This window comes from Pleuronectes platessa, chromosome 5 (assembly GCF_947347685.1).
Source record: "Pleuronectes platessa chromosome 5, fPlePla1.1, whole genome shotgun sequence".
NCBI classification, from domain to species: domain Eukaryota; kingdom Metazoa; phylum Chordata; class Actinopteri; order Pleuronectiformes; family Pleuronectidae; genus Pleuronectes; species Pleuronectes platessa.
The window spans coordinates 12,483,509-12,511,459 of NC_070630.1; the positions used below are offsets into that span (position 1 = coordinate 12,483,509).

Sequence of the window (27,951 nt, forward strand, 5' to 3'; positions counted from 1 at the left end):
CACGAAACAGAAATGACATTCTCAAAACAACACGTGCAAACCTCCAAACCACTGGGCACTTGTTCACAACAGATTGGAATATCTCATTGCTTTCATCAAATTGCAATTGTATTAGCACATCCTTGCAATGACAAGTACAATTTCCAACAGCTTGCACAAATTTCAAATGATTTAGAACACCTTTGCAAACGGTTAGGTACAATTGCCTTCAGTTAGCCCAATTACCAATTGAATATATATTGCTGGTCAAAACTGACTGTCGCTTCTCAGTCAAGTGGTTGTTCTCTGCAGAACATGTTGGCATCATTTCCTTGTTTACATCATCACCTGCACAATAGTTCACTCCACTGTCAAAATCCTCATGGTTGTCGTGTGTTTTAACTTCACTTCAACAAACGGAAACTAAATCTGCTCGGATCATTTTGATGAAACAGCTTTTACTCATTAGAGCCACTTTAGTTGTTGGCTAGATATTTCCATTATTCCACTACGTCATACACATTCCAGTGTGCAGCCCTTATGGGCGTTTAAGTTTTTACTTTACTTCTTGCATGCAAACCATACATGCTTCAAATAAGCTTAATCTTCTTTCGAACCTACATTACATAACAAAAGATTCTCTTTATTCCATGGAGACTTACAAACCAGCATGTTTCTCTTCACAATGGGAATGTACCAGACGATAACTGAACAAATCGAGACCTGTACATTGTTTTCCCCAGGACCTCACATGTTTGTGATTTAGGGATGACTTTGCTTTTTTCTATTAGTCTCTTCTCGTAGGCCACATTCATTCAAAACATAAAGCCTCTTATAAAGATCCTTTTCATGCTCTTGGATCCTCATCTCATCTTCAACATGCATCCTGGTTGCTACAGCAAAGCAGATTTCAATGTTAATTGGTTCATTCATTGAGTTGAGAAACAAAATAGGACTAATATTGAATCAGTGACAATCATCCAATAGTGTGTTGTCTTGTATTATAACTGGAATCGTCCTTCTTTTCTCCGCGAATAAATTCATTTTTTTTCAATGTGGCAGCTCTGACTCGTCTAATTTTTTATCCATGTTAGTTTAGCGTCCTAATGATGTTTTGTCTTTCGCTTTTGAATTTTAAATAATTGTATCCCTATCTAATATCCTCCATCGCTGGCTACACAATGCCGCAATCAGTGCCAATTAACTTCTTACTTCTCTTAATCGAGGAAGTGATTTTGATCACTGCCAAACAAACTAGATTCACAGGACTCTCCACAACAGAGCACAGATGAGCGACTGTGCACCTGGTGCGACTGCTTCATGCCGGTGGAAAACTTAGCTGTAGCGCAGATAAATCAGAAATCGAAGTTATAATCAAAGCCAAAGTGTTCATCAGAACGGAAGCCACAGCGTGAAATGGAATTGAGCACCCACTTCCTCCCAAAGCTGCAGGCATAGTGACTATGTTGAATGCATCCTCCTGATTGGAGGAAAGCAAGGGGAAACCTACAGGCCAAGACCAAGTTCACTACCATATTGTTCTTTAATTCTGGTTTCTATTTGCATTCTCCTAGATGTTAGGGTGAATACCTTTTCATTTAGTTCTCATCAAAACTCTTTGTTTTTGGATTTATTCAACATTTTTGTTTTATACATTATACAAGTCAGTTTAGTTATATATTTTTTATTTATTTGATTTTTAGTGCATTTAGTGGTTTGTTTTCAATTTAACCAATAAAAATGTTGGAAAATGCCCTTTTAACCTCATCTGAATCTTTACTTATTACTCAACAAGGCAAACAAATTGATGAATCGATAGCTGCAGCCTTAGTTCTCTTTCCGTAGTCAAATTCTAATTCCAAAATGTATGTTTCCTGTGTATGTATTATATAGTTCCACCTGTGATGAAACCACATGGGATGATAAGTATTTTAAAAAGACACCGTCCAGTATATTTCTGTTAAACAGTCATGTTTACCAGAGTGGCATTAAAAGTTTTAAAAACAACACAATCTAACTTCTAACTACTTTCTGTCTCACAGTGCACTTCTGAAGTTGGGAGTTGAACATCTGAGATAACCTCAGAAGAAAGACTGGAGCCTTGGGCCGATTTATCGTGCAAAGGCAGATAAAGAGAGAGAGCGTTTAATCAATGACAGCATTGTGCTGCAAGTGTATGTCATCCTCTGAGGCATGGCACTGTGGCATCTACAGCACTCAGAGTCTGGAAACAGAAAATCCCATCTGTGAGTCATTGGACCGAAATAACTCGAAGCGTCCAGTCCTCCCTTCAATCAACACCTTCTGCACTGTATAGGCTTTATTATCAGTTGTCATGCACAATGAAGTCTAGTAATTATTCTGACACAATGCATTAACAGCATCAGGAGACTCCCTTTTAAAGCAATTATCTATTTCTGGTCACATCTAGAGGTGGTCTTTTCTCTGATGCTTTAATGTTTGAGTGCTCATCACAGTCCTTATCGTTGTTAGGACTGTCCTCTCTGTGCACGTTTCTGGCTGCGATCCTCTTCACGATTGAGTTCTTGGTGTCGGAAAACTCCTGTCTGCTATATAAATTATAAAAAATTTCAAAAACCTGCCACTGTGGAAAGTGTGACATGTAAGCACAGTAATCGTTCACTTGATAGAGACTCAAAATAACTTAGAACAGCAAGTGAGGAAACAAGTGTTTCCATGGACGGGCTTTCATCTTTATGACCTTTGTGTGAATGGGAGAAGAAACAGTTTTATTGTCTGTGCTGGTTGTTGACTGGAATGTAGCTGGGGCTCTGGAATGAGGTCAATGCCCCAATTCCTCTTGGGGACAGTCAATGGGGCCCAGTCTGGCAAAGTGAACGAAACACCAGATATATTAAATAATAGCCTACTGCATCAGAGAGTTGGATCCTTACATATAATATCAGAACTGTTCTAATCATTGGAATTATGTAGGATGAAGGATATAAGACCACTGAGTGTCCGATTTAAAAGAAAATGTCAAAAAGGTCAATTGTAACTATGCAGCATGTAGGAATATTCACATGCAGAAAAACATATATTCCTAGATTACTTACCTGACCTGTTACTTCTCCAACATATTGCTAACATACAGCATTAGAGCCAAATCTTTTACTTTTCAACTAAATGTAGAGAATTTGCCCTGCATGTCCCCAAAGTCGATGCAGCAAAAACCTCTGATAGGCACTAACAGCTGGCAGCCATATTTGGGAGGCCTGCGTGTCACACCATGGAAGCTTTTTCAAATTTGGTTGGAATACAGGACCCTGCTGCAGCTGTACTGCAGCTCTACGTGGGCTTGTGTCTCAGCTCACGCCTCCACAACAACGCCATTAGTTGTTTCATGTTGACAGCCGTTAATTTGTGTGAAAATACCACTTCACATTCAAGAACACCTTCTGTCATCACGTTGTATTCTCAACAGACCCAGAAGTTACGGTGTTTGCAAAGTTGCACTGGTTACTAAATATGCAATTATGATCTACTTGTTGTGCGTGTGTCAGCTTTCCAAAACTGTTTGAAATGATAAACAACCCAAATGCATCAAATTGACCTGTTCTTTGTTCTTTTGATGTTAATGGCTTAATTCATTAAAGGTGCATTATGAACAAATAAATAGTTACATCTGTTATTTAATATTCAAATGCAGAATCCATTTTGCAATGTGGAAATTCTTCCTGTTTTCATTACACTCACCTTATATATGTATTTCTTCAATGTAGAAAAGTCACCTCTTACTCCTTTCTAAAGTTATTGCAACACATAATGTTCATCCGCTGTGAATCAGGGATTTGTTTGAGCTCGTCTGTGTGTCTTATGTATCATTTACCACAGAGAGGCAGTGTTGAGCCATAACTGAGACAGAAGTGAGGAGGGAGTTCAAACTGATGGAGTCTCCTAATAGCAAGAGAAACACCAAGGAGCAGATTCTCTGAAGTGTGCAGGAGATTTGATCTTTCTGCACATATGTGGAAGCACAGTAAGGATACACAGAATGCATCTGCATAAATATGAGCCCCCTAAAAACAGTCTAATAAAGAAATATCAGCCTGTAAATGATTCATAATCATTTATAAAAACATTTATTTGACACTTGAGGTGTTTTAGAATAGAGGGAAAAAATGGGACCACCTAAATCCAGGGTGAGCAGTGCTAACTTCAATTGCTTTAACGGATAAATCAAAACTCACACTTCACTTACGACAACAACGTTTTAAAAGATTTATTCTGATTATCTTTTGTTTGAAACAACAGTTTGATTCCTTCAAGCTCAACAAATACTTCGTGATCATCTTCTACGAAATATTCTTTCGCAGAGAGACAACCCCGCGATGCTTCAGCTTTTCTTTACTGGATTTACGAGCGGGCCCTGAAGGCATCGCGTCACCAGGGCAACTGGACGACGCAAACGCGTGATGCTAAACTCAGCGCTAGCTAACACGACGAAGAGCTAATTAGCTTATTTAATAACAAAAATAAGTTTGGAAGAACGACAACAAGATGGAGAAAGTTGAGGACGTCGAGAGGTTTCTGAAGAATGTTGACAAAATAAGTGAGTAGAATAATCGTGAGTCAATTTTCAGCTGGTTAGCTTTGAACAGGCAGAAGGTTCAATGTGTCATATAGATTTAGATATTATAAAGTTCACAATCAGGTGTTATTTCAATCTATAGCGAATAAAGAATAAAGAGACAGATATTATTTATGTTATTAAGTTATTATTATTATTATATTAAGTACTATTTTGTTTTGAATGATGTCCTCTTTCATGAAATTGTGGGAAATTGCATATGTGTATGGGGTACATGAATATTGTAAATAATAGAACCTTTGTTGATTCCAAGTACTAACATTTTAAGATTGATAATTTTTGTGATCATACAAGATGATCAAGTGATTATTTTTGGGTTAACACTGTCCGTCAAACATTTAAAGACTTTATTTAGGAATGTGGTGAATTATGAAGGGGATTTTCTTTTGCTATTTTTCTATGTCTTCTAGATTTAAAGATGTACAGATTAATCAAGAAAAATGGACAGATGAAACAGTAGTTATAGTCTTAGCTCGATATAGAAAAAGTTAATAGACAATTATGGCTGAATGAAATGTACAGATGTTGAGTTGAGGTTTGTAAATAGTGGAATAAAGCACAAATTCTTCCCAGGTGAGCTGGTGAAGGAACTTAAATCTTCTGATGCTGAAGTCCAGCAAAAGGCGATGGAGGAAGCTGATTGCTACATTGCTGCCTTGGATGAACCCTGCAGGACAAAAGTCAACAAGACTAAAATCAACACAAACCCACCACTCCAGCCTTCCTTTGTAAAGACACACAGAGCCCTCCACACCTGCTCTCACTCCCTGTCTGCCTCCGTCCTTCTCACTCTCTACCTCTTTCTGTCTGTTTGTTTGTCTCTCTTTCGTTTTCTCTCACTGTCTCTGTCCGTCAATCAAATTTTTACAACCAGTGGTGTTGTTTACTTTGCCCCTTTTTTTCCTGTAGAAATGACAAGGTGACTAGGGAGGGGCTTTTCTTCTTAACATTTGTTAATGTGTATTTCCCTGTTTTACAGGGTCTGCAGAATGAAAGTCCAGGTGAGCCACAATAAAAACAAGTCAATGTTTTTGTCCCTTCCGATGAATTGTATGTGTTGTTATCGATCATGTTACGCTTCTTATATTAACAGAATACAGCAGAGAACTTCAACTTAACCATAGAAATATATATTTAAATGTGGCTGTATAAAATATGCTTTTTCGCTGAATGATGTGCTTCACTACACTGCTCGAGGCAGCTGTAAAACATGCAGTCCATTTCACTTTTGGTTCCAGCAGCAAGTGTGAATATCAATGGTCTTGATTATGGAGCAGCCTGCTGTCTTACGTCAATCAGTTTTTCCGAGCAATAAGGTGGAGGGGTTTATTTTTAGCCTCCAATTCCTCCACTACAGAGCATTACTTCAGGGCTGTAGTTTCTCAAAACATTCTAGCCCTTTTTATTTAGCCGGAAAGTTTACTGCAGATGTGACACTAAGATTTTTTAATCAACTGTGCTTAGTTGACAGATTGGTGACTCACTGTGTGTAGGGAAAGAGATGCAGTGTAAAGTGTGTCTGTGGCATTAAAGTGGCCTGACCACGTCCTCAGTCCTCCTCATTTTGTGCTATTTTTGTTAGTTTATTTGGCAGAGGGTTGTTAAGAGCTTAAGGTTAATTCTTCACTCCCTTATGAAACCACCAAAATGCCACTGTGAGGAGTTTCCTGCTTTGTAGAGGATGTAAATGATGGGTCATGATTGATTTGTTTTTCTTGATTTATTTGTCCAGGGGCCTTTTAACTATGCTTATAGGACGCAACAACAATATTTGTTGCTCAGAACACAATGTCATAGGTAAAATAAACATCAATGATGCTATGCTAGCAGAACATGCAAAAGCTTAAGATGTGATGTTGCAAGTCACACCTCTTGATGGTGGCGGGATGGTTAGAGGATTGCATCAGGAGTTATCTCAGGTTCGTGGACATTTGCAGCCCCACTCTCACAGGAGTGGGGCTAAGACTAAGTTACCTGCAGGTTCTCTTCTGCCACAGCCATTAGTGGCTGAGGTAGTTGGCTATCTTCACTGTGGCTTTGTGAAGTTGTTTGAGTTACAAACGAATTTTAAGCAGAAAATTGTGTTGATGGGCCTAGTTAGCTGATTGTGATGGGGAGTAAGGTGGCCAGGGATGCCATCCTTTGATATGCACATCATCAACCTGATACTTTGTGCTTCTGGATAGAACTACCAAATCTGGTAGAGCAATGTCACTGCCAACTACTCTGGATGGACAAGTCTCCTCTTCAGGTCAACTTGCATCTCCCAACCAGAAGCACAATGCAAAATGGAGGATGAATTGTTGGTTGTTGTTGGTGCTGTAAGAGCTTTGTTGCCTACCCTCCGGGGAAACTGGTAATTTGGGTAACGCTGCCTGGTGTTTGTTGGCTTTGATCCTCTGCAGGTAGAAACACTCAAACACTGGACCATGTGGCAAAGGCCATGAAAATAGGATCCGTCTCTATATTGGTGTGGAGTACATTTAAACACTGAGAAGTGGCTGTGGTAATCTTAAAAGTTGGTATTCAACTTTTTTCATAAAAACTCATTGTACGAACGTCCTAATCGACTCAGCTCCTTGAATGGGGTATTCTGTATTACAATATCCTTTCATCAAAAGCAACACTTTTCAATTCTCCCTGAAGTAAAACTCATCAATAAATGCAAATGAAATTGCATTAAACCTTTCACACCAACAGAAGTACGTGAAAACACCACCACCAACACATCAAACATTTAATTCTCAGAGAAAAAGTAATTATATGCTTGAGACTGAGGAGACAGCAAAATTGCTTTTCCAAATTACCTCCAATTGATATCTATTAAATATCCGCCTTTTGGGAGAATAGTCTAGCAATAACACATAGGAGGTTCCCTGTGGGGATGACTTTCAAAACATAATTCAAAAACTGCTTTTGTAGCCTCAGTTGGGTTAGTTGATGTTGGCATTTTACCCATTTAAAACGTGTGACGGAAATCTGCCAAGGGGAAACTTTCAGTCCATCTGCAATGCGTAATATTGCCTGATGAGACATGCCCTTACAATTTCCTCATTTTTCCCATGTAGCACTTATGCTTCAGACTTTTTTTATTCACCAGGGAGTTTCATGAAGCTCATGGAGGAAGATGTGGAAGACAGGAGAGTGGAGCGAATTGCTAAACAGAAATTAGCAACTGGTGAGGGATTCCCTGTTCTTTAAAGATGCTGTTTGATGTGAATGGCGTGTTGTAATTTGTGCTCTGCTGGGCTGACAACACGTAATTTCAATTGCCGTACTGTTTGAATCCCCACAGCACTCAAAGTCAAGGGGAATGAAGCCTATGCCGAAAAAGACTATGAAAGTGCTGTGAAGTATTACAGTGATGGTGTGGCTGAGCTACGGGACATGCAGCAGCTGTACACCAACCGAGCACAAGTAACGTCAATGTTTCTATGTTGTTCATTTTATTAATGATTCATCACGACATAATGAAGATTGGCCTCTAAAGAGGTCTGATGCGTTTTGGTTACTATCTCTTGATTTTTAATTACGATATTGTTATGGCCACATGCAATTAATTAAACCATAATATCAATTTGTTAACAAACTCTGCTAATAATGCTACAGTGTGGCCAGAATTATTACCCCCATCAAGAGGGATTTGTTTTCACCCCAATCCATTTGTTTCTTTCTTTATAAGCAACAAAAACTTTGACCACAAATTACCAATGAACTTAGTGAAAGGATGTGAGGCAGGTCATGAAAGAACCTGTTCAATTTCGTTGAGGCTCCTTATCTTAAGCTCCTTACCTTTAACATTGCGAGATCGAACGTTTAAAAAAACTAACATTTTAAATGATTTCCATAAGAATAACTCAAGGATCTATATATAATGGGACCTGGTAGATCGAGGTATGTGCTGTACAGGGTGCCACTCTATTTTTTTGTCTGCTTTTGATGCTCAATTACAGTCCTATGTCTAAATCCACCTAGGCATACATCAAGCTGGGAATGTACAAGGAGGCCATCAGTGACTGTGAATGGGCTCTGAAGGTAAGGCCTGTGCCAGGACCTTGGGTAAGTCCTCTGCTGCCTCATTTGTCAAAGTGTCTTTTGAGGCATTGTCCTTGTGGACCTGGGACCTCAGGGGACATGGGTGGTAAGAGAATGGGTTGGATGTGTGAATGGTGGGCGATGCTTGGTCCTGTGCTGCACTCATCATATGGGTCAACAGTGGTGCAAAAATGTTCTGTCGGGAACATTGTGATGTGAATTGAACATTCGAGTGGATGAAAATGAATAGTGCTTTTGAGTCATAGAGTTGTAGGATTGCATTGAAATGACTAGCTTTGGATAATGAATAGTTCCAGGAAGGAACTTTTCCAAAGATGTTCTGTAATAACTCCACCATCACCGAGCTTTTAAATTCAGACTATTTCTTCCTCACTCTCCTGGTGTTATCAATGCAAAAATGTGAAATCACCATATGCAGAAGTGGTGCTGATGAATTGCTCTGACTAATACACCCCCATGATCACTCTCTCTCTACCAGTGTAACGGGAGGTGCATTAAGGCTTTTGTGCACATGGGCAGAGCATATCTGGAACTGAAGAATTATAATAAAGTGAGTATAGTTATCGCTCATATTATCCCATCTAACTGTTTTTAAACACATTGCTCTCTACACTTCGCGTCTCACAGACATAACTACATCATAAGAGTAGTATGGCTGGAATAGGGAACAAAAGTAATAGGTAGGTATGACCCATTCATTTGAAAAGGGTCGTATATTTACATTATTATATCTGGCAGCAAACTATAATATTCAGTTTCAATGTGCGTCATAGTTTTTAATATACCACACTGTTGTGCTGAGATTCTGCAAACTTGTGGAGCGGCAAGGATACTATTGATTTCCATTAGCCGAGGAGAGACCATTGAAGCATATCATAGCCACTGACGAACCAAACTTTTCTCTTTTTCAGTCAAGACACTGCTTTGAAAAGATAGTGGAAATTGAACATGGAATGGAGAAGATGGTAAAAGGTAAGTGAAAATAAGGGTGAGGTCGGGAAACTTTGTCCTCATGAGGATTTGGCTTTATATAAAACCACAGTTTAAGTTTTGGTGCCATATATGCCACTCAAATCCGCTTAAATTATAGAGAGGCTCTCTCTTGTTTGTTGTCAGTTATGCTGCCTCGCTGACTGCAGCCCATTTAATGGCTTGACACGCTTTCATGACAACCTAGAGCTTGTCAAAAAAGACATTGTATTTTCTCCCCAATGTAATTATATTGTGTTTTCTTTAGGATTATCAGAAACAATCCATCCTTCAGTTATTCACAGCGTTTTTCAGTCTATTGTCATATGAAAGCTGTTAATGTAGGTTGTGTAGCTTTATATTTGTAATACATACCTACTTTTAATACAGAATACAAACTTATTTCCACCTGAGCACATGTTTACAGCTCAGGGCGGCAGGGAAGGTCGTCTCAGGGTGGAAGCTCAGTTTACTTTTTCAGTTCACTTTTTTTTGTCATGGTGCAACTACAGTTACTGCCGTGGAATACATTTCTGTCAGATCAGTCTGCCTCTTTTCTTCTTCCTTCTTTTTATCTCTTTTGTTTTCTCCTTGCAGAATACCTGAGTCAGGTAGATTTGGAAGAGAAGAGAGAGACTCGGGAAATGAATGCAAAGCTAGAGTTTGACAAGGGAGAGGGGAAGGGGACAACCGTGCCTCAGTTGCTGGAGAATCTGTCAAGGCCCGACCAGACTCTCCTCTTCTACTGCGGAGGATTGGAGATTCTGTTGCGAGCAGTTACTGACTGTGAGTGATCCTCCGGGAGAAGCCTCGCACAATTACCTTTCTCCTCTAATCTCTTTGTGCCACTCTTTCCTCAATAACCTGCTCCACTAGTCTACAAATACACAATTTCTTTGAGCCTGAAACAAGTGCAAACGATCAACAAGCGAGGTTAAGAGCACTTGAAGGAGTTGAAGAGATGCAAGGATCTTAGGGACTCTCTGTAAACATCGGGGCATGAGGCGACGAGACTAATTAACTTGCTGCTATTTATCATTCAATGACAATCGTGTACCATTTGCCGCCTTGTAAACAAAACCATGTCACCAAAATAAAAGACTAAAACCTCGGCACTGCCATGATAGGTATATACACTCTTTCACCATCTAACACTGCGAAATGACATTTGCATAGAAGTGATGGTGGCGAGTGACATTTCTAAAGTTGACATGATTTGATCTGTGATTCGTCTCTGATCATCTCAATTAGAAGACTTACATGTTCCCAAGGCCTAGGATAGCTGCTGTAATGTGGTTACTGAACTGCTGAGTGGACTAGTTCTAAGCCAGCGGTGAAATGTAACATTGTTATGAATCATGAATATTTAAAAATAAAATGACTGATATCACTATACTTTACGAGCTCTTAGGCACAGAGCTGCGTATGTATTGCATTTGGGGTGGTTGGGGGGGGCGGAGTAGAGTAGAGGGTTATTATTGGATGATAGCAAACAATATTAAGCCTTCTAAAGCCATCACGGGTGCAATTTAATGAAACATCTGTGATGGCAGGTGTCTACTCCAAAACTTCAGAAGCATACCTGCACTCACTCCTGTCAGATTTGAAGTAGGAGCGCTAATGGTGGTATCTATCCATTCACTTTGTAGATATATGACGGCCTGCCCCCGGACCCTCTAAATTATGAATGTGCACTATGGGTGTTCCAATTCTCCAAAACCATAATTCGGTTAGATTTTTTAGTTCAAAGTCAGCGAAATAACCAAAGTGCTCCCACACGGCTGAGATGGATTTACCTGGCTTTTACTGCAGGTGACATTAGAACAGATAAGGTCACATAAGACACATTCATAGCACTTCATACTTATTACCACGGCTGGTTCAGGATCAGGGCAGCTTCACATTAGGCCCGGTTGCCTTGTATTATAAAAGTATAAAAAACACATAAAAGTGAATGAGGGCACACTACAACTGTTCATAGAAGTAGTACAACAAATAATGGGAGAAATGGTTACAAAAGAAAAACCATGTGTATTTGGTTCTGTCACGGTGCTTGTTGCTCAAGGTTACTTTTCACACAGACTAGTCGGCACTGTAAGGAGAATTGTGCTCTTGTGCTGTCAAAGTGAAAAATTTGTAAGACATGACGCATTTCACCTCTAGCACCCGTCTGATAGAAGAGGCATCTGGTTGAAAACTAACGAATATTCGTTGACTAAGTCCTCTACTGAATGAAAAGAGGCCATAGTAGACAAGCAGCAGTTGTCCCCACCTCTTGCAGCTGCTGACATTTTTGTGAATGTTTTTGACCCAACAAACGACTTTGAAACTTCACACGGCTAATATAACTCATTCTTAGCTACTGCCATGAGGCAGAAATTGCAGCTTTTTTTCTAAAAACCGCTCAACGTAACAATTTATCAAGGTGAATGGCGCTCTCAGCAGTATTTATGTAGCTATACATCAGCTAAGAAGGAAGTTGTGGATAGGTTGTTCTGACATGTTACGTCACGTTTCCGCCCCAATAAAAACCATATATAACTTCAGATCACATAGTTTAGGAAGTAATGGACTGAACTGGACAATGTCTCTATATTTGTTTTGACTGGTCCTTTTTGTATTTGCTGCATTTGCTGTCCTTTGCAGAATGGAAAACAAGTCTTTTCCGGTTGCTCTTTTTCTTCCTTTTGGATGAATACATCCAAAGGAAGAAATGGGTTATAACCCATGATATAACGCCTGTCTCATGGTGCCAGTCAACTTAAAAGGGCATAACTTAAATGACTCACAACTGATAGGAACTAAGCAGGGCTTTCATTACGAACTTTTATCCCTGAAAGTACTACCCCGCTGCTCTGCTCTACGTTCTACATTCTCCAGCTGAAAACACCTGTACTTGACTCTCGAAGCATATTTCATTGATTCTCTTCTCTTCTACCTTTGACTGTAAACAAGGCAAGCTAAACTAATAGAGAGGGCTGTTGTGTTTCCCTCAAACCCCAACGCTGATGATATATTGTTTCCTGTCCACTTACACTATCTCCTGTTCTCCTCTAACAGGTACCGGCCAGACCCTTTTCAGACTGAACAATGGCTTTAGTATCATCGGCAGCAATGACTTAGTGAGGAGGTAAGGAGACCAGAGGGAGAAGTAGAAGTTGGCCCACAGAGGAGCTCTGACAGATGGACCCAGAGACGGGGGCATACAGAGACAATGACAGCCTAAACTAAAGCGATCATTCTCTGGCCTCTCTCTGTCTGCTTGTTTGTGTGATCGCCCAGAGAGGAAAACGATGATCACACTGGAGATTGAGATGAGTGCCGAAATGAGCATAGGCTCTGTGTTTTGTCCTGAAAGAGCGAGTGTTTTGCACGAGATACCAATTATGACTCCCTCATGTCAGCTCAGTGAGGCTATTATTAACTTGCCACATACTCGCTGCCCATTGTTAGCAGTGTTATTATTCAAGTTAGAACATAATGCGGGGGAAGTAGAGTGCAAAGAAGAAGAAAAAAAGAGTGCAAAGAAATTGCAGTCTGAGCTTGATGGAAGCACAATAAGGATACTGTTATAAGGAAGATGAACCAAGTGAAAGCTCTGTGAGCCATATGTAGCAAAGAAGAGCTCGTCACTGCTGCCACCAAACTCATCCAGAACATACAAACAATTACAAAAAAGACAAATTAAACAATACAAATATTTTGCTGAGATGACTAATTACCTTCACCAAGGAGGTTATGTTTTCACCTCTGTCCATTGGTGAGTTTTTCAGTAGGATTACAGCAAAAGAAAAAAAAGAAATTCACCCAAATTGAGTAGAAAGATTTATGTCATGGATCTTAATGAAAAGAAATCTGGCACATTCAGGGAACTGAACGGTGGTTTGGATTGATTACATTAATGGGACTGTCGGGCCTTGGCAGTGGTGTGTGCTATACTGATTTCTATTGTAGTTCGTAAATTCTTAAAAACCTCACATACAGAGACAGAAACAACATAAACCTTCAGGAAACAAGTTTCAGTGATGCGTCAATTGCAGACACCTCAAGCTTAAACATATATATTATCATGTGACAGGTTAAACAAGTTACAGATTCCATCTAGCATCAGTGCCAGAAGACTCAACGCCCATAGCCCCTACCCCCCAAATATCTATATGAAATGTTGTGTCATCTGCAGTCTGTCTGATTTGCCCATAAAGTACATATAATTAACATTTGCCATGTGTTACATACTAACTGTTGTTGAGACATTATTGTAGACACACATTTGTGTACCGTTTTCATTATGCGACAATACACTGCTTCAGTTTGATTTGTATTCTGTCAGTTTGAGGAAAACAAGAATGGCAAAGATCAAGTTTCTTTTATCCACAGTTGCCTGTTGCAGAAAACAGTGGATGCACACAGTCGGGACTTATGTGTGTCTGTTCTAAAATTGTGGAGGGCTCTTTGTCGTGGAAATGGTTTGTAGATCATCCAGTTACACATTTTCCGACTTGGTTTCTGTGTCACATTTTGCTCTCATCGATTCAGCAGAAAACATAGGCAGGAATTAAATATTATCCTCTATTTAGGCACTGAATCCTCACTGCACAGCTTGACTGTGTGATACTAAATCCTTTTCTCCTATCATGCTTTCATTTGTTGGTAAATCACACGAGCCATGGGGGCTGTAACCAACATTCTATTCACTTTAACTGTCACGATATCTTTACACGGCTATTAACAATGTGTGCATGTTGATATACGAGAACAACTAAGCATATATTTGGGACAGCAATGCAATGCTCATGTGGCGTGTCCACTTAACTCATTCTCTGTTTTCCCTCGCTTTCAGATGAAAACCAGAAGATTTTGATGATGTGCCCAGTCACAAAACAGGCCACTGTTCACTTGTTAACATCAGAGCATGTTGCAGTGCAGAAAGAGTGTCTGGCATTACTGTGTTTGTACTCACACTTGCCACATGGCAGACGCTTGGCTATGGACAGCCTGAATATGCACATGTAAGACATTTCTGTGTGTGTTATACGATGCAGCTGAAACCAGCAATAACAAAGCTGGAATAAAAATGCCTCTCCGCTCTTCCAAACCCAGGAACAATGTAGGAACGCAATTATATATCATGCAGAGATTGTTGGCTTCCTGTACATTCTAAATACCCTAATTATTGAAACTTTTTTGGAATCCTCCCATCCCTAGTAGGTATTTAAATATTTAATATTTCCCATCATTTTCCTCCTTGATGAAATCATCGGAGGATATCCCCGGGCCCATACATTTGATATGTTTATTGCTTTGTTACAAAGTTTAACAAATTACATCGGATAACCTAAGGGATTTCTTATTAGTTTTATCTCTGATAGTATGTGAGCTGCAGCAGATTGGATTTAAAAAAAATTAGGAATAATGAGTAATATTGTTGCTCATTTTCTGTTATCACACTTATTGATCTCAAAGGTGGACACCTCCATTAAAACAAATAATCATTGAAATCGTGAAAAATGCTCAATCAGAACATGTCGTTTTAGCTGACTCACACTTTTTCTATGTTTCTCTTCTTTTTCCATCTCTCATTCCTTATCTCACTCTGCTCTTAATCTGCCTTTAAAGGTTGGTGAGGAACCTTGTGGCATGTATCTTTCTGCCCAAGCAGCAGCTGGAGAACTCAGCGGTCAACATTCTGGAGAACTTTGCAGCAGAAAACAAGTATAACGGATAAACAGCCAAGCACACAAAACACTCTCTTTACATCATGAAAAATATTATTTTTTCTGGACAAGAAAATAAATTGCAGATACTCTACAGAACTCAGAACATAATCCACAATACAGGCTGTTATCTTCCCATTTTGTACAATATATTTCTATTTTTAATTCACTCTAAAATCCACCCATGAGACGAGATGTCTCTGGAGAAACACGAAATGTGGCCTCTTTAATAAATCAACATGTGCTATACAAGTGTTAATGTCACTCAAAGGCAAAAGGCCATTGGAAACCTGCTTCGCTCTCTGGCGCCTCATAAAAACAGACATGAAAGGACGACCCAGGCTCTCGAACACAGCGGGAAATAAGTCGAGGTGTCAAGCAGTGAAACGGGGGGGATCAATTTTCACGGTGTATAGCTCAAAGAGAGTTACTCAACTCTCTTTCCTCGTCCTTTTCTTCTCTTCGCTGTGGAAGCTCAGCCAAGTCAATGTTAGGCTTTAGTGGATATTTATGTCTCAGTGAAAATTGATTCGCAGCTTGTCCAAATTCCACAACATCACCACTGCAATATTCTTTTACTTAACTCTGAATAAGAGATTATTTCGATTTATGTTGTTCACATAAGTTGCTATTTGAAAATCATATTTCCATTTACATGTTACAGAGCATAGCCCGATTAAGACTAACATCAACATTAAGTCCTACTACTTTTTACACTACAAAATCCTGTGAAGACAGGTCATAACAATAATTTGCCCAGGTTCAGAATACTCCACGTCTTATATTTTGTATGTTTTTGTATGTATGGCTATTTTCATGCTATCTATCTATCAAGCTGTCTGTCCATCGCAGGTATGTGATATCCACTCAAGCCAAAAATTGTTTAATTTGGTAGAAATGTTCACTTGAAGTCAAAGCTGAAGTGACTAAAACACAATTTTTTAGAATAATTCAACAGCTAATCTTGACAAGATTTCACACAAATTTCTAAGGAAATTATGAACTGACAATATTTTATATCCAAAGGGACAAATTTCAGCTTTTTTCAACATCGCAAAATGATAAGGTTTTGAACAAAGGATTTTTTCTACTAATTACTCATCACCATAACTCAGGAAAAGAAAGGGAAATTGTGAGCATATTTACTGCAACTTGACTGGTGGAGGCTGTTATAATACACTGGACTTTCAGAACAGTGGGGGAACAAAGTAAATACATCTGCCTCTTAATGCCGGTGAAGTGGATGAGTGGGAAACTTCAGATGCATGACAATCAATGCTTTTTCACCTGACGTGAAGTGCTATGTGGATGACTCAGACATGTTGTTTGTTTTACTGTGTAAAAGACCAATTGTGACTGTGTGGGGTTGTAAGATGCACTAGGCACTTATATGCTCACAGTGGAAAGAAGCACCACTTATATGTGGTTACGTTGAAGCTTTTACCTGCTCAGTTGACAGAGTTGTTGATTTGTTTGCTTGTCTTGCGCTGAGCAGTGAAGAACTTCAACTTCAGGTCGCTCATTGTGATTGTGTGCAGAATGTTGTGATGTACAGGGATTGATTGATATGGCGGCTGACTATAATTTATTGGTTGCTTTCTGCGTGGTTCTCGAGTTGATTTTGATGCATGTGGAACCTGATAACTAAAAGTGGCTCTTTGATTCCGTACTAACTATTCCAATATTCATAAGAATAGACTGTTAATCAGTAATCCCTAGTTTATACTACTACATACACTTTAACGCAGTGTGTCTGTCTGAAATGTGCAACAGAAATGTGTTTATTTTTTCTTACAGATTTCAAATTCAGTTAAGGAATACGTTGACCGAGTCTGTCATTGTGCCATTTACATCAATACTGGTAAGATGTATAGGTTTTTCTATACAGTGTGTGTGTGTGTGTGTGTGTGTGTGTGTGTGTGTGTGTGTGTTTATAAGGCAAATATACACACCTCTTTCCGATTTTACAGAGAAGTATCAACAAGACCAATCGTAAGATCCTTCCACCGCTGCTGTCGGCCATTGGCTCTCTGGCTCGGGATGCCGTCATCCATCACAAGCTTGCTCATGATCCAGAGTGTTGGGACGCCTTTCCGGTTGCCATTGTTAGTATGATTACAGCCTCTGTTCAGAAAGGCACATGGTTAATCATTGAAATTATTCATTTGAGTTCAGGTGCTACAAGACAAAGAGTGTATGACATAACAGTCTTGTACATTGTGTACAATTCATTCATTGAAGAGTCGTTCTCATTGCAGAGGCAGTGCAGTGCATGTGAATACAAAGAGATCCTTTACCCCATGCTTGGATTGATCATCAACCTCTCAACTACACCTTCTCCGGTCATACAGGTGACACACATGACAGCCGCTGTATTATGAGTACACTGTGCTGCTAAAAAAATATATTGTAAAAGACAATGGACCAGAGAAGCGGATGGAGTGTTTGCGTCGGCCATGATGTGTGGTGTCACCTATTGAGGGGTGACATGTATGTGAGAATTGCCTTGGTCACTTGTCTGTCCCTGCCGTTTTGCAGGAGCATGCTGTTTCACTGTGTGACTGCTGTCAAGGCCTGCTCACCAACACTGACGGGGGAGTTATCACAGTGAGTGAACTTTACTTCTGCTCGACTCTTAAGTACCTAGATGGGTTAAAAAAACATTCATGTAGGATTTAGAAACCCGAACACGCTCACATCATTAGTGAGGCTTTCAAGTTGGTCGATGTCTGATGGTTTCAAAACATAACTTCGCTGATGCTTGCTGAAAATGTCGCTTTGTTTTCCAAACTTGTTTATATCCTATAAAGCAAAAGCCATTTGTTCAGATAACTAGAAAAAATACATTTGTCTTGAGCAACAAGGCTTTTCCAGGGCTTGTGAGCTCATTGGCAATGTGTCCCGAAAGAAAGTAACAACAATTCAAGAAGTTCAGAGGATCCTGTGTAAGTGTCATTACAGTTGATTAAAACTCCAGCTCTTGGTGCCGTTGCCTGTGCTAATGGCTGTTATGGCAGTTTCACACTGCCTGTGCAAGGCCCCTCAGAGCACCACACTTCCACCCATCTGTCTCTTTCTTCCTTTTTTAGTTCTAACTTGTTGGCTGGCTGGCAGCTTTTCTGACATGTCCCCTGATGTCGTCAGCGTTTCTTTATTTACACAATTTGTTCTCTGCTCTTTTCTCAGCTTAGCTTACTTTTAGCTTAGTGCACTCATCAGCCTACTCAGGTGTTGTTAATGTTTTTGGAGGAAAATGCAGTGTTACCCGTCTCCATTTGTACTTCAATCCACTTTAATATCCCATTTCAAAGCAGAGAAGCTGGTTGGGACCTTGGAGCTTGACGCTGAGTGCAGAGAGTAATATCCTCTATGAAGGCCAAGTCACACAGCCATTAACTAACACTGAGTTCAACGACAGGGTTTTCCTTCATTTCCATGAAATGCTTTACTTCTCATTGTGAACTTGCACGACTCCGCCATTGCACCTCACAAAGGTAAACCAGAGCTAAGTGCTCTGACAAAAGATCACTCAGCTACTCCTTGAACTGGAGACTGCTGCTTTTAGAAGAAATGTGTTGGTGTAAAAAAAACAGCAGCAGTCATTACATGACCTTGCGAGAAGGCAGACTCACTTGATGTAATAAATCAAAATCTCCTGGTTCGGGACTGACGACCCTGCTATACCTATAACAATCTGTTTTGCAGGGCAATCACTGCTGGGTCAAGATCTGTTGTAAGACCGCCTAACCTATTTACGTACGTGTTATGCCTCTGGTTTCATTGCAGGTTAGACAGAATAACTAGAAAGGTATGTTGGTGACATCTGGTGTTTTTTCAAGATTCAAGTTCTAATACTTAATTGCGACACAACTCAGGTGTATGGAATTTGCCTCAGTGTGCCCACGACATGACAACAATCACAATATGACACATAACAAGAAAAGAAAGGGAAAACCCCTCCCCATAAAAACAACATACTTCTGTGGATGTAAATACAGAATACCTTGTGCCATCAGTACTCCACTCAGAGACAGCTCTTAAATTCTAAATTATACATTTTTCTTACAGATGAGATTTCCGCTTCATAGCTATTGGCTGCAAGAGTTGCCGGGGTAACATAGCCCAAATGGGGTCTTGTGAAGTCTGCTTGTTGCCCACACAAACTCCACAGAGAAGGGATCAACTTAATTCAAATGTATTTATTCAATGTATTAGCAAGGATGTCAAGGCATATCAACACTTAACAGTGGCTTTTACAATCATTGTAACCAGGTCCCTGCTAAGCAAGCACAATGGCAAGTCCTCTCTTCAATAAAAGAAAAATGTGGCAGTAACTACGCTGACACATAGTATTTTTGTTGACTGTGAACTGTATTGTATTCATGAGTTGTCAGTGGGGCCGTATACAACCAGTAGACCAGAGGCTCACCATCCCTGTACTTAATGGTCAGGGTTTGTTGTTGTCACTAACCTTGTTTGTGCTATTCGGTGCTGGGGGGAGGCAATGCGGTGTGGTTCAATCAGAGGCTATTTTGTGAAGATGGCTGCCTCCTGCTGCTCTGAACACAGCTGATGAGAGCAGTTCTACTACTCAACAGAAAGCTGAATTGGTTAAAGTGATAGATAATCTAACCCATGAGTTCTTCATCGATCATTCACTCAAATGAGTGAGTTGTGCCCTTACTTAAAACTAACTCTCTGTAATTACTCATTAGTGCTCTAAGTATACTCATTTCATTCCTTCTATAGTTATTCCTCTGCTCAAACCACATGATTCCTACCCTAAAATGTCGCAGTTAGATTAGTGCAACAATATGAGATTCTACACAAGCTGCCCGCAAAACAAAGCATGCATTAATATGTGACCTTTCTCTAAATCTCATGCTTACATTTATGATTTGTTTTTATCGCCCTATATAATCCTTGAATGGGTCACTACAATTTTATTTTTACTCTAACAGATTTTCATACAACTCTCTCACCATTAATACAAGAAACTAACTACTGCAGTTGCTGCAGGCACACTCTATAAAGCTTCATGTCTTTATATTTCTATTCTCCGCCTTTTTACTGCCACAGTTCCCTTTTGTTTTGTCTCCAGTTGGAGCTGGTTTGTCCTTTTCACTTTCAGCTTTCTTTGTCCCATAGCTATTGTCCCTTAATCTTGTGCTGGCCTTACCAATTTCTCATCCATCTGCCCTCTTCTACTTTATTCCATCTGTGGTTATCTCCACTTATAATGCCAACATTCCTCTTTGTCCTGCAGAGAGCCACAGGTGTGCTGAGCACTGTCCTCCCCCAGTCCTCTGAGGCTGTGCAGCTTGTTATCCAGAGGGGTGTTGTTCGGACCATGTGTCAGCTGCTAAAGGTACATACTGAACACACTACAGCGTCCTTGAATAGGTCACTTGTATTTTATATGCAGGATTATGTTAATCATGTTTTGGTTATTACGGATGAAGACCAGAGGCACCTTCCAAAGCGTTCTCCTGCTGAATGTAGATTTTTTTTGGCCAAGGTGTATGAATAACAGGGTTCAACTCAACTTCTGTGATGCGCATGTGTGAATGACAATGCATTTGGAGACGTTAAGTAGCAGCAGAGAGGTCTTGATTAAGTCTGACTTCAATTAAAACCAACACAAAGTAGCCTCTATAAATCAGAATAAATTGGCTTATGATTCTAACTGTCCTCTCACTGCACCATCAGTCTGCTGGGACACACACACACGAAGGAGTAAGGACCTCAGGATTATTTTTTTTTAAAACTATATCACATTATAACTATACTATAACTATAAGTGCAACATATATAGAACTTACATCCCCTGCATTACAAAAGACTTTCTGATGACCTGGCACATTGACTTCATATACACTTAAAAAGTCAATGTTATAAAGTATGGAGTTGAAAACACAACTACCTTTTTTTCCGATGAGGTAAACCTTACTCATGGTTATATGTCTGAATATGATCACTTCATACATTGCATGACATGAATGTAAAGTGAGAGTTTGCAAACACGTCCTGGTTATTTTTGTGTCTGTTTACCCAGGGAGCAGAGCAGGATGCCACCAGATATGCCATTAAGACCCTGACAGTTTGCACTGCTGGCAGTCATTTGGCCCGAGAGGAGCTGCTGAAGTCTGATAAAAGTGAGAAATGATTGACATGTTTCCGTCACTCGCACAGGCTCCCTCATTAGTCCATGAATATTATTTAAGGTTTGACCCAAAAGGGAAATCAAGTGTTTGTTTGTGTCTACATGTACATGCATGTGTGTGTTGATATATGTTAATATATGTAAAAGTATCTACTCTTCCTTTTTTGATGTCCCTTAATGTTCAACACAGAACTGGCAGTCTTACGTCATCTGCTGGGCTCCAGCTGTCATGAGTTGGTGTTAGGAAACGCAGCCCTCTGTTTGGCCAACTGCCTTCAGTTGGAGGGAACTGCCAGCAATCTGCTGGGCACTGATATTGTGCGGCTGCTGCTACGCCATGCTGCAGGGGATGCAAAGAAGACGGCTGTGCAGCTAAATGCAGCGATTGCTCTGGCGACACTGTGTCGATCTGAGCCCAGGTGCCCTCTCAGCCCCACTACACACACCACACATGCACATAGTGAAGGAGGAGTGACAGGCTAACAGAAATACCGCATTGACAACTATATGCAAACAACAAATGTGATCCCAAAAATCTTACGACCAACTTTAAGATGGCTCAGTTAGATGGGAGGTGCTTAAGCTTAAAGTGTCACAGCCAAGGGTTGGAATACATATTTAATATTTCAATTGGGCATTTCAGTTTTTACCTTTAAATATATCTGGGGGAAACAATCATTGCTTACATATTGGCGTAGTATACGTACATTGATGAGGACTGTTTGTGCCTCTACAATTGCCAGTGGGCGCAATCATTATTTTTATGAAGAGCTCTGTTCTGACTGTGTTAAGTTTGTGCTGATCTTTAGTTCCCAGGCTCATAAAATCACAACTTATGGTTTCAATTCAATTCCAGCCCACAGAATACCCATTCAATGTGTTTTGTTTTAATTTCCAGACATACGGAAAAGGTTCGAGAACTACACGGCTTTGAGGTTCTGCACTCCTGTATGAAGCTCATCAACTCATGACAAGCACATGTTTTACATTCATTCATGTCTTGTTCTCTTCAAACAGTAACAAAATAAAAAACAAGAACACCATTGGAGTCCAAACAGGCATTTAAACCTGAATTATGTCTTTTTTAAGTAGAGTTTTTTAAGAAAGCTAAGCCTGTTGCAAGAATGATCCAATATTTACTTAATGTAGACAAGACAGTGCTATTACTTGCTTAACACATATAAACAAGATTAAACATGAGCAATGCTCTTAGCTGTCCTTGTTTTTTAAGCCCCTGAGAATTAACAGTTAATTATCACAAATACAGTCACTTACATTAAAACTATATCAAAAGCTTATATCAAAAGTCCAAAATGGGTCCTAAATTCTGAAGTAGAAATAAGGCAGAAGTTACTGCTTTAATCAATAAGAACACACTCTGCAGAGTTCACTTGTACAGTGGTACATGAACTGTAATTGTTGGATTGTAACACTGATATTGATCCAGCAGATTCACACACTGATGGGATTTGAACGTAGACGTGGATCAGAGAGATGTGCGGTTGAGGCTAAGCATAGAAGTAGAAACCTGGCACTTAATCGTTAAAGGTCTCTTATTTACCATAATTACTCAGTATTGCCTGCCCGCTGCCCAACACCCGGTTTTACTGGTGGTCTCATCATCTGCAAAGTCAAAAACATTTTAAAAAGTAATTCCAGTGCTTTTATACCCAATATTTTACTTTTTTATAAAAGTTTTAAAGGTTTCACTGTCTGCTGGTGTGGTATGTATTAATCTCACTATAAAAAAAGTCACCTAAAATAAGGAGTTTAATATTCAGGCTACATTGATTTCACATTCTCTTTTATGAGGTGTTACCCTCTTTTTATGTCTTTGATTTGTCAGTAAGGTTTGGGTTTTAGCTTTTAATGCGTTTTTTTAATTCATAAATGAGGAATAAATATTTAATAATGAAATGAAGGTAAAACTTCTTAAACGATTTTTTTTTATTCTTAATCTCTTCAGGACCTGTTTTGGGAAAAACTTATTCGAAGACTCCAAAGTAGTAATAATTAAAATGTTCAATGAACATATATTAATGAAAGAAACTAAGTTAAAATAATTTGTCAGCTTGCAATGCCAATACTTTTTGTTAATATAAAACACCCCAAACAACAAGCACTAATAGCATTGTTTTTGATTGTACTATAATACCTACATATTACCGCCAGTGGACTATACTTTTTCTACTGTTGCTGCAATTCTAGATGTAGATATCTAAAAATGCATAATTAGTAATTTATGACATGGAACTCTCCAAGTGTCCATAATCACTGAGGGAGATAAGCTAAAATGAAGTGTTGGCAAGGGTGCTCCCTTCAATCCTCAAAACAGTATTATGCACCTGACCTACTCAAAATTATATAGTAGCTTTAGGGGTAACCTGACATTTAAAGTTAATGAACTCTTCAAATGTATGTGAATATACAGCATTGATTCTCGAAGAAGGACAGCCTTTGGGGGAAAAATTACATGTTTTGTTTTTTTCTTTTCAGTGAGGGCCAAAAAAATATTTCCAAGGTTACCACACAGAACAAACAAAAGGCACAACTGTCACAACGAATCTGCTTATGATAAAGGGAAACACAATTGGTCAGGGCACAGAAGCAACAACTACAGAGCGCACACACCAACACACTGCAGTAGCAGTGCCTGCCAAGTTTCCAGGGGTGGTCTTTTTTGGCACCAGACCAACACGACCTTATGAGAGAATACAAATCACTAAAGCTTTGGCTGTAATTGTATCAGCGAGCAGGAGGCGTTTTATTTCCAGAAATGGGCAAAACGTCTCTCACACCAACGGGAGACAATCCATCAACTATGAGGATACACATCGAATCAGAAACCCCATTGATCTCTAATTATGGAAAGATTGTTTCTTTCTGGCTTCACACTCTGCTTGATGTTCACAGCAACACGGACTCTCTAACATCTGCTGACAGAGGGCCAGTAGTTCCAGTCCAATCTGCATCTCATCCTCCTGTAATTGATAACCCGGCTGCGCTGCGTAATGACAATAATGACAAACGGTACCGGGCAAGGATGAAAAGGGGATTTCAAACCTGGGGCGAAATGAGCCTCCGTTGAGTATGAGGCAATCCATCTTCCAAAATGGTACAGCAGAAGATTCAGTGAGAGGAAGCAGTTTGACGAACTTGTGTTTGACTTGCCAGAAAGATCGAACCGCGTCCACTGAGAAATCTGTGGCTCTGCCTGCACGGTCACCTGATGCCTTCCTCAGCATCTCTGAGTACAGAGGGGCTCGCATTAGATTTGAATCAATTTACTACCTCGATACTTCATTTACACCGACAGTCGAACGGAGAGCAAGAAGAAATACAGAACAGGGAAATAAGGAAACAAACATTTTTCAAGAATTGTAGTTTCGATGTGAGAGATAAACTGGGTTTATCCTTTAGTAAAACCAGAAATCATAGTCAAAGCGTTCGGAACAATTCCCTTTTCAAATCTTTTTTCAGTTGCATTTAAATGACTGCGTGTAGCCAAGATGTCTTCGGTAACACATAAAGACACCAAGAAACAAACGAGGCACATCGATTGTAATGAAACTTCTGTCACTGAGAGAGTGAGCTCGACAACCACATCATTTAATCGCTCAAACATTATTCATACTCTGATGAAACCAGTTTAAAAAAATGTGACCGCCAACTACAGTCAACAGTGAAGTATTTCTGTTTGAACAGCAAAATATTTCCCACGGTCTCTGGAAAAACTTTAGAAATGTGTTTGCTCCAAATCAGCCTCTGTACTGCAGCAGTGGGTCGGTAAATAACACGGCTGTCAGCGCTGAGGCCCCCCATGGCGGTGGGAAACGTGTTCTTGCATCACATCCAACTACATGGAGGAGGTTGATTGAAGCTCGTAGCGCAACTGTCAGCATTCTTAAGTGGAAACTCCTGAATCCCACACTCTGATAGGAAGAGATGCTCTTTCAAACTCTTTATTGAAGAGTGTAACACCATCTAAACTTAGCTTGCAGGCAAAGGGACCTATGTTGAAGTTGGGACCCAAGGTTTTTTGCCAACAAGTTTGCATCTATATTCTGTATCGTTTCTTTCAGAATCAATACAGAACTTTGACAATCAGCCGTCTATGCTGACACTTACAACAGTGCCAAGGGAGACCTCCTCTGAGAGACTGACAATGTCTGGACTTGTAGGGAATCCATCAAAATTTTTAGCGTTTATGACCATGTAACCAACAGTCTCTCTAATTAAAAGGATTTAATTCAGAGAGTCAATAATGGTCCACAATTTAAAGCTAGCAGAATGAAATAAGAAGGTGTTGACTGTCGCTGCAGAAGATGAGGACAAAGAGAACGTTAAGACAGAGGGCAAGCAGGGCAGAGAAATGAAAGAGACAAAAGGAGATACTGGAGATGCAGGATGAGGACGATGGAGCAGGGGAGATGAAAAGTTGGAGAGCAAAAGAGAAACAATCATTTCAATATTGTTAAACTGAGAGGAAAAAGGAAGAGATAGTTAATACTGGACTTGGGATACACTAAAATACAAACAGGGAGGGGAGAAAAATAGAAACCCACAAGGCCAAGACAAATAGAGAGGAAGGTGAAGACACCACAAGGGAGGAGGATGCATGGCTGAGACACTACAAAGATCCAAGACAAGAGGAAGTGAGCGATAAGAAAGAAAAAGGTGCTAGAGGTAAAGGTGTGACTAAAATAAATCTCATAAATATGAATCTGAAAAGCAGAGAGTCGAAGGCAAAGGAAGGAGCAGTGGCTAAAAGAGAGGGAACGGCAAGAGAGGAAGACATCATATATATAACAGGGAGACTCGCAGAGAGAGTACATGAAAAATGTTCCCCTGGACCAACTACTAATTCTGAAGAACTTAATAGAGACGAAGGGCACACTGTTACAAACTCGTCTTGCTGCCACACTCTGATTAAACAGTTGGGGGCCAGTGAGCATCGGCTCATTCATCTGGGTGAAAATATTGCAAAAGTTGTTGAAATGAAAAATAATCCATTTTCTTACAAAGTGACAGGCAATCACAGAGCACTGCACCGAGCTCTGAGGTGCCAGAGCCCATAACTATCAACAATGACATCAATTCCTGAAAAGCGATACACAAGGATTAAAGCTTGTGTGTCTACCCACGGGGCTTCGCTTACAAAGCACGGAGATAAGTCTTCACTCGCTGAAGAAAGTACTGAGAACAAAGTTGTCGAGGGGGCATTTTCAGAGAATGCTAAACCACAAAAAGGTCCCACAACTCTCTCAGAATTTGGCACTTTCAGAATTTGGTAATACATTCAAGACAGCACACTCCCCACTCGGTGGGGCAGCGAGATCAAATCAATCAGTCTGTAGGAGACAGTATCCCTAATATGCTGCCACTCACAACCCCACGATTGGCAGCTCAGACCATCTTAGGAGCAAATCGTTCTAACTCTCGGTAAATAAATTATTCACATGATTTCAGATGATGGGAATAAATTTGATACTCGAGTTCCGAAGTCTGCTTCACTTCTACAGAGCACAAATGAGACACAGCCAGCAGAGAACGTGTATATTTGACTAAAGTGTTGAGGGCCCTTTAATGTCTAACATGATTGAAGAAGTACATACATCTGCTTCGGTGAATCCTGCTCTGCCCCAGCAAACGTATCGTGACTCATCCGCCAGGCCACCCACAGCCGCAGCCTCGTCATCCGAGGACCGCGTCTCCACAGGGCGGTCGCAGCCTCCCCAAGGGCAGTCTGCCCCTCAGATAAGTCAGTCCCGCCCCCTCCTTTGACATGACCTCAGGCCAGCCGTGCTCGTTCAGACTGTCCGAGCAGGCAGCCCATTCAGATGCTTTGCGTGCTCCTGTTGATGATAACAAGCAGAGATCTGCACAGGCCCTAATGGCATCAATGAGCCCTGAAGCAAAAAAACAATCAATTTCCTCTCAGCAGCACGTCAGCCCTGCTAAACCTCATACTGTTTGGAGGTGACAGTTAACCTGGCACCTGTAGCCCGACAGAGCTAACGAGATCAGCCTCAGTGGAGGAAATATTCAATGCCGACTCCGACGCTGAATAAGCTCATAGCGAAAAGTGGCCGTGATGAGTCCTTGCTGGGGACTGGTGATGACACAAATCACACCAAAGAGAGTGAGGATGTGCAAACAACCGTGACCTTGTCAGTAAAGCATTCAGATGCAGCCACAAAGCAAATGGCAGAGAACAGGGATGAGAAGATCGCTTCCCTGGTTGGCAGCAGTAAACACCACGCTGTTAACACTGATGGATTCACCTCTTTTTCTCTAATACATACTGAGAGACCAGCAGTAAAAAACACTAATGAGAATCACCATGATACCCTGTTTAAGGTAGCTGGCAACGAGGAAGCCAACGTTACAGTGAAAACCTCCCCGGAGAATAATCATCTGTCACAGATAAAAGGTTAAAGAGAAATGAAACAAACAGT

General features: G+C 40.2%; 1 protein-coding gene and 1 long non-coding RNA gene across 8 annotated transcripts in view; one reads left to right on the forward strand and one right to left on the reverse strand.

Moving 5' to 3' along the window:
• Nucleotides 1-23,158, forward strand: part of ttc12 (tetratricopeptide repeat domain 12) — a 27,356-nt gene extending 4,198 nt beyond the window's left edge. For 3 of the 7 annotated variants that reach the window (XM_053422156.1, XM_053422159.1, XM_053422158.1), the window contains 21 exons: nt 2,022-4,552; nt 5,165-5,319; nt 5,571-5,592; nt 7,692-7,769; nt 7,887-8,008; nt 8,567-8,650; nt 9,126-9,197; nt 9,559-9,619; nt 10,214-10,402; nt 12,677-12,746; nt 13,994-14,082; nt 14,457-14,625; nt 15,233-15,328; nt 17,128-17,191; nt 17,301-17,435; nt 17,589-17,681; nt 17,869-17,937; nt 20,597-20,698; nt 21,386-21,485; nt 21,684-21,912; nt 22,392-23,158. In XM_053422156.1, the coding sequence (XP_053278131.1) occupies nt 4,501-4,552; nt 5,165-5,319; nt 5,571-5,592; nt 7,692-7,769; nt 7,887-8,008; nt 8,567-8,650; nt 9,126-9,197; nt 9,559-9,619; nt 10,214-10,402; nt 12,677-12,746; nt 13,994-14,082; nt 14,457-14,625; nt 15,233-15,328; nt 17,128-17,191; nt 17,301-17,435; nt 17,589-17,681; nt 17,869-17,937; nt 20,597-20,698; nt 21,386-21,485; nt 21,684-21,912; nt 22,392-22,464 (2,124 nt within the window). In that variant the 5' untranslated portion in view covers nt 2,022-4,500 and the 3' untranslated portion in view covers nt 22,465-23,158. The other 4 variants (XM_053422161.1, XM_053422162.1, XM_053422155.1 and 1 more) reach the window with 4 other exon arrangements.
• Nucleotides 3,866-22,011, reverse strand: LOC128439768 (uncharacterized). The gene is made up of 3 exons (XR_008338436.1): nt 21,699-22,011; nt 17,283-17,454; nt 3,866-5,258 (listed from the first exon to the last, which is right to left on the reverse strand). It is a non-coding gene; the product is annotated as an uncharacterized LOC128439768 (long non-coding RNA).
• Nucleotides 23,159-27,951: the final 4,793 nt, after the last annotated feature.